The following is a 7506-nucleotide window of genomic DNA, read 5'->3' as shown; positions in this document are numbered from 1 at the left end:
ATCAACATCTTTACCCTTGGCAGAATCAATTTCAAATGTTTTCTGTGTTGAAATGATGACAAATTAAGAGAAATCAGCAAAACAAAAGTTTGTTTACAAATCTTATTAGCCCTATTCAAATGTTGATATGGAATTAAGATTTCTGACAGCTCATTTACAACCACAAATGCAAAGTCAAACCAAAGGAGTTTAGTTTGTTAGCATCACGAAATACCTAACCTCAACCGGCTTTGCAGTGCATTTTTTTTTGTTTTCCTCACGAAATAATGCGGCACCGTTTCTTTTTTAATGGGAGTAGAAAGGTGCATATTCACTCTAAGAACGGTTGGTTTCAAAATTGTCCAATGAAGGACGTTCGTTGGTCCAATTTAGACAACGTCCAAAAAACCGTTCAACAAACGTTCATCGTTGGACCCGTGTTGAACGATTTTGAAACAATTTTTTGGACGTCTCAGTGGGTTATTTTGATTTACGAAATGTATAATAATAAAATACCATCCGATTATTTGAGCCTACTGAATTCGACATAATGTACTAAAAGATCTCGATTTATTGAAACTGGGTACTGATCTTGGTTTACTCCAATGCAGCTGAAGTCATAGATGCGAAGACGAACTTTATTGATTGGTTTAAAAAATCACGTACTACCCCATTAGAACTAATTTCAATATTGATCAGAATGTCGTTTTTCAACTAGATTATATCTCGCGTTTTTTTTAAAGGGCCGATAAGCATGCTGTCAAAATCCACTTTGAGAGGAAATTCTAACCAAACGATTATTCGCAGATTATAAATCACAGCAGTAAACGAAAGAGAAAACTTCTCTTTCACAAAACGTTAACATCCAGTCTCAACGAGCTACGGTTTGTCTGGAATTTTCTCTCAAAGTAAATTTTGACAGTATGCTTATTGGCCGTTTACAAAAAACACGCGAGATATATACTTCGTTCCTACACGCAGAAAAGTTAAATCTGTTTAAAACAAGAAATTGTTTTGTTGATTTTCAAACTTGAGGAATGCTTGTTTCAAACTAATATATGGTTTATTGTATTTTAATTGGAAGCATTTGTTTGTGTCAAACTGTTCACTTGGTTGAAGATCAAAAGCGAAGTCGGCGATAAAACCTGACGATGTACGACTAACTCCCAGCAATGATTCTTCACATTTCCTTTCGATATGAGCCAGCGCTTAGGGACAGATCACTTTAGAAATGTATAACAAATTTGCAACAAATTAGAAAAAATGCATTTAATTTCCATTTTCGCATCAACTTTGCAATCCATCGCAGAAACGTTTGATTAATAATCGTCCTACGCTAATCCACTTTGTTCGACGGTATGTTGAAGGTAGTGCTAGTTTTTGTGAGGTGGAAGTCCTACGCGCAACGCAAAATACTTTATGGATTTCTATTGTGAAGGAAATAAATGCCTTTAATTTCCCTGATTTTAGAAAATGTATCACAAGTGATCTGCCCCTAGACCTGCGCAGTTCTAGATTTCTGTTTTAAGTTCTGATTCGCTCTAGAATCCTACCAGTCTTTCAATTTTATTGCTTGCTAGATTCATCAATATTATTTTGAGCATATTGTTCACTATCCAGCATAGTCACAGCATCATTTACGCGTGCCATAGTACTCAAGAGAGAGCAAGAAGTTGAAGGAAGAAAGTTTAGAAAAGCGTGGAATAGGGTCATTTGAGCAAGCTTAGAGCGTTCCAGCAACTTAATCTTTTGCCTCTTTTGGTATTAGAATGCAAATCACCAGAGTCTGTGGCATGTCCGGACGAGCGTGAAGTAACTTTGTACTTCATGCTGTCGGAACCGACTTGAAGTTGATTCAATTTTTTCGATTCACTTTTCATGGAGTCAACCAGAGAACAAGGCCAGTCAATACCACAATACTTTCTAGTTGAAACGTTAATTAAGATGCTCCGCTCATTTGAATTCGCAAAACTTTTGCTCGTTTGAATATGTCTTGTCCAGACTTTTACTAGAGGACATTAGTGTTCCTTTACAAGAGACACGTTAAGTAATGATGTGAAACTCATTATACAGATGGAGCTACTGTTCCGAGTTTAATTTATTTGCCAAAAATTTTCACCGAAATTGTTCTAGTTGTCATGTCGGTGGTTTGTTGGTGCTACTAACGTCTCCTTTAAACAGTTTTTGACATTTGTCAGTCGGTCCAACTAGCGAATCAAACTCGTTAATTAGACAGAAGTTGTGTCTCAACCAGCAACTCACGGCTGCTCACGGCATTTCCCCAAAATTCCACGCAGATTGAAAGGAACGGCCGCGCTCCGTGAAACACCGCGCTTAGCCTATCTGTCATAATATCGCAATTTTGCATAGCGAAGGGCTGAATGATAGCACATGTTGTTCCAAAAAAACAGCCCTGCGTTATGCATTGTTTTGTGCAGATTGATTATACCAGGTACAAGTGGTGCCAAATTCACTACGTTCAGTATAATTCAAAAGTTCTTTTTAAATTACAGAATTGATAAAAAAGGTTAAATGAGTTAAACTAGTCAATCAAATTATGTTTTTTGAAAACTGTTCTTGCGTTTAAACCAAAATGGAAGGCTTATTACTACCGCTACATTACTTAATTTAAAGCGCAAATAGCAAATACAGTGCTAGTTACACCAAAAACTTACTGGTAACCTTACAGCGGCATTTTGGAAGCAGTTGGTGCGGCGTGTACGTTTCAGTGAATCTCTCAATACTTGAAGGGCACAAATCTTAACTTAAGGTCATGGGTGCGTTTCGAAATCTTCTCACCAGAAACCGACACTAACTTACTCTCGGAATAGATTTGCGCCGGCTTGACGCTAAATCCCAAAACGAAAACACTATTTATGTTCCAAATTAACCCTTAAAGGCGCAAAGCAATTTTTTTCAAATTTTCTGAAAATTGTCTCACAGTTTTAATACGTTACTATAATAATTTTGAGATGGTTTTCCCAATGTTGTTTTAAAACAACATTGCGCATTTAAGGGTTAAAAAACGACTGGCCAAACGTGATGTTAATTTGGAAATCAAAGATTTCTAGGATGGTATTTGATTTATACCTACTGATGCACCCTTCGGTATCATTCGTCGATTAAAAAATCGATGAATGGGCATTTTCATGTCTCTTGTCAAAAACGTCAATAGTTTGAAGTGATTAAATTTGCAAACCAGAAGGAATAAAAACATTTTGCAGCAGTTTTTTATATGATGCATCTGCACAAGAAAAGGTGAACAAAATCGCAAAAAATAGCATTGATTATTCACTCAAGGATTTCTAGACAACAAAAAAGTGATGATGTTATTCTAGAACCGCTCGCTCGATAAAATACCATTGAAACGACTAAATTTGTGCACATCTGCTGGAAGCTATAATAGTATTAGGTATGTGTGCAGTTTAGTGTTTTGGTATTTACAGAGAAAAAGTGAAAATTGACCATTAGCTGACTGCAGTGCGGCAGCGGTAATACAAATTCAATTTGTGGCTTAGCCTTTGCGTGTGTTCAGTATCGGCCAGAAAACAAGTGATAGTGACGATGAACTCAGCCGGAAGTGTCCGTGGATCAAATGCAAGTAGTAATGGCAAAGAGCCCAGCAAACGCTTCTCGATTCATGATGCCTTCGAAGAGGAGACGGACGAGGTGATCAAAGTTTACGGCACGACCGTAATATCAACACCGATACGAGCCAAAGCCCGATCACCGGATGACATTTCGATACGAGTACATCAAGATCAAAGGTAAGCTATCCGTTCCAGTTGTCCGGTGAAAGTTTGGGCTTCTCTAGGTGACGAAATTGGGTCTGCACTATTAATAGTTCAGTCAATTACATATTTGGAAGTAGTTAGCTATATAACAGGTTTGCCTTTCTGTGTAATGAGCTTACACAAATAAAATGAACAACTCCCGTAACGGAAACATGATTCTAGAATCTAGTTTTCTTCTCTTTCCATTCTCCGGCACCCTGTCTTTGCTTTCTATCTTCTATGTACGGTGTTGGGTTTACTGCAAAACATAGGACTCTAAAGTACACCGATGATACCACCTCTAGGGATAGCGACTCACTGATACAGGAGTACGGGAATTTATCCACCAACGACACCTACACCTACTGCTGGCGGCATCCAAAGGTACGGGAAAATTGGCGCACGGTGCTGGCCGCCGCCACCCTGCTGGTCATCGGAACCGGCCTGATAGCGATGGGAGCATACGCTATTGCCGAACCTCACAACGGCTCACAGGCTGCAGTTTTCTTCGTTGCCGGATTTATTTGCTTCGTACCCGGAGCGTACCACGTCGTGTACATCTGGCTAGCAGCTCGCGGTTATCGAGGCTTTGATTTCTACCATCTGCCTTTGTTCACGTAAGGCGGAGATGAATGAGCGTAGATTTACGGTCACCATACGAACAACACAAACTCTGCTCATGCTTCCTTCCCTGGGGAGAAGGACAGCGGAACCGGGATCGAGGAAAAAAACTTTATTACGGCACTTTCTGAATAGTCCACGCGAAAGAAACTGTAGCTCAGAAATGGGATGTGATTAAACTGTAAATTTATTATACATTTTTCTTAAAATTGGACGCGGACATTTATTTAGAAAGATCTTTTTGAAAATAAAAATGATAAGTTATTTTATATCTCATAAGATTTAAGATATATACACCTCTCTATTAAACAATGTATAGTTATAGATTTTCAAAATTAGAACATTTAGTATCGATCGAAAAAATATCGAAAATGAAGACTAACATGAAAGGCCGTCTCACCAAACAATTGCAGTTTGGATCGAATAAAAACAAATCTGAACATACCTAGTACTAAACCAAAAGCTTATTGCTTTTCATATGAATTTAGCTATTTATAAGCTTTCATCTATCTAATACATTCGAAGCAAGAATTGTTTTTTATAAATTTGACTGACCAATACGGGGGTGAACGTTTCAATAAACAGATCAGCATACTTTTAGTAGGAGGATGGAATTAAACTTAGGCTGGTTAAAAAATGTGTACATTGATTTGGCAGAAATTCCAGGGCATTTTACAGGGTTTGAGATGAATTTAAAGAAATTATCTTACTAGTACTCATTTAAATCGTTTTTTAAGATGAATTCATCACCTTTAAATACACTAAACGGTGCAGTAGACACCAATAGTTTATGCCAAAAATAACAGAATTCGAAAAATCTCTGAAGCAAGCAGGCAGTTTTAGTTTCCCTTGTAATCGAAAACAATATGGTAGCAAATCCACATTGATGAATATAAAGCATTCAGTCGTATTCGAAAAAGATCACTGCAGATTGTATTCGTTCATTTGCATACCGTTAAATCAACAGCGCTAACAGTTATTAAAAAAGAACATCCAGCCGATATTCGCGACGTAGAGTAAACCAGATTGGAGACCAATCTTCAACATGTTACTTTTTCCGAACAAAGAACCTATTTTTCGAAAACAGGCTTCCAATGTATACAATAGGTACTAAATTTCAAATGGTTATTCAACTACTGAATTCGTAAGGAAATGCTCAAAAAATCAAGAAAAATGGTAGATCTGGCTGTTGGAATAAATAACATATCTCATCACTAAATGAGGTATCGATCTACATTATCATGTTATTCATACAAGTTAATTGTTACAAGGGACCACCACTTGTCCTCCCTGCTAGCGCCTAAATGTAACAGGACACGAAAAATTATGTGGATTCTTTTATTTTTTCTTAGACTTTGTCTATGCTCAAGCAATATCAACTCATAAAATGAGCGCAGTCAATAGGTACACCAAAAGAAGGAGACCGCAACTAAGCATAAAACCATGAATGGAGCTTACTTAATATTCAAATAGTATCGCGCATCGGATGCATTGCAACCGCGTTATAGTGACGAAAAATGGCACGCGCCACACAATGTTATCGTATTAGGGTTTTAGATGGTACCGATCACAACCTGTTAAAGTGTTTAAATGTGCCATCATCATTTTGATACTCGACGGTTTGGAAAAAAACATTTGTACCCTGTTCGAGGTTGTATTTTACTGAACTAATTGACTTGCTTTGTACGAATGAGAAGCGCATATGATAGAGAAAAACAATATACTTTTCAAAACTTTTTTACACCTCACAACTAAACCCAACTCAGTATTTGTTATGAAACAGGGCGACACTGTACACGCGATTTAACAAATGCAGACATTTCGAAATAAAGCGTTTTTTTTATTCTGCTGGTTTCTCGAGTCTTATAGACATCAAAATCGCAAAAGGCTTCCCATATTAGAATGTTAGAACTACTATATGATATTAAAAAACATTTTTAAATCATCGTTATTGAATATTATTTATTTTAAATGTTTATTCTGATGGATAGAGTAATGCGTAATAGAAATAAATTGTTTAAACGTGAACGACATTCAATTAGCAAAAAACTGGAAGATATGGAAAGTTAATTTAGAACAATATTACTCAAATGAGAGTACTATTATGAAGTAAAAAGCACAGATACAAGTGTGGAATAGGATCATGCAGGCAAAATTAAAGTTTCTCGACAACCTAACACTTTGTCTTATATCGTAGAAATTCGGATGTTTTAGCACCGTTTAACCTGTACTTTCTCCTTCATAATTTTGTTCTAAGTTAGAACAGGATTATGAAGGAGGAAGTAAAACAATTTAATTTCTACGATATAAGACAAAGTGTTAGGTTATCGAGAAACTTTAATTTCCCCTGCATGATCCTATTCCACAATTGTAACTTCTAACGTTAGTTCTAAATAAGCGATTCATACCTTCCAATACCTTGCTAATAGAATGCCGTTAAAATATACTAAACAAAAAAATTGGCTCACTATTAGTCATTAAAAAATAACAAATGGCATTATAACAAACTTTAAGCAAGCATTTGATGCAAAGTAGTCCCTACCTTAACTATATAGTGTAGCAGAAGGGATTCAGAATTTATTTCGAAATAGGTTTATGAAATGCATCGCATTAAAAAATAAATGCTGCTTTGTACTTTAAAACCGTGCAAATTTAATTTAGATTATACGTTGAGGAAAATTTCAAATTAAATAAGAAGGAACACCATTGGAAAGCAGTGATCAATTGTAATCTAAATCAGGCATTGTGCGAATGTAATTGCAATTATCTATTTTTGTTCAAATAATTAAATTAAGCTAACGTAAAATAAACATTTATATATAACTCGTGATTATCCTAAATATTCTCACAATTGTGTGAGTGCCTTCAATTTTTATTGAACGAAAAGATATCCTTAGCAGTAAGAACCGAAAGCTATCTAGATTTTTACTTGGCAGCTCTGGTTTCAATAATTTTGGTAACATTTTTGCCTTTCGCATATAAAGAAAGTTTATGCAATAACTCTAAAAATCGATTTTCCATCCGAAGCCCGGAAAGCCGAGTGTCATATGCCATTCGATTAAGTTCGTCGAAATCGTAAAAATTTCTGTGTGTATGTATGTATGTGTTTTTCTCAGAGAGGGTTGGACCGATT

At 36.3% G+C, this 7506-nt stretch overlaps 1 protein-coding gene across 2 annotated transcripts; it reads left to right on the top strand.

Annotated features, from left to right (window-relative positions):
- The first annotated feature begins 3148 nt into the window (after window positions 1-3148).
- LOC131689896 (transmembrane protein 134) lies at window positions 3149-7213 on the top strand. 2 transcript variants are annotated; one of them, XM_058975253.1, is made up of 2 exons: window positions 3149-3746; window positions 4058-7213. In XM_058975253.1, exons 1-2 carry the CDS (start codon window positions 3544-3546, stop codon window positions 4371-4373), a joined length of 519 nt encoding a protein of 172 aa, XP_058831236.1. In that variant the 5' UTR covers window positions 3149-3543; the 3' UTR covers window positions 4374-7213. The 2 variants fall into 2 exon arrangements, with proteins under 2 accessions (XP_058831236.1, XP_058831235.1); XM_058975252.1 differs by having other exon boundaries at window positions 4025-7213.
- The last annotated feature ends 293 nt before the right edge of the window (window positions 7214-7506 follow it).

Source organism: Topomyia yanbarensis, chromosome 3 (assembly GCF_030247195.1).
Source record: "Topomyia yanbarensis strain Yona2022 chromosome 3, ASM3024719v1, whole genome shotgun sequence".
Taxonomy (NCBI): domain Eukaryota; kingdom Metazoa; phylum Arthropoda; class Insecta; order Diptera; family Culicidae; genus Topomyia; species Topomyia yanbarensis.
Note: the sequence above shows the minus strand (reverse complement) of the source record. Positions and strands in the feature narration are given on the sequence as shown.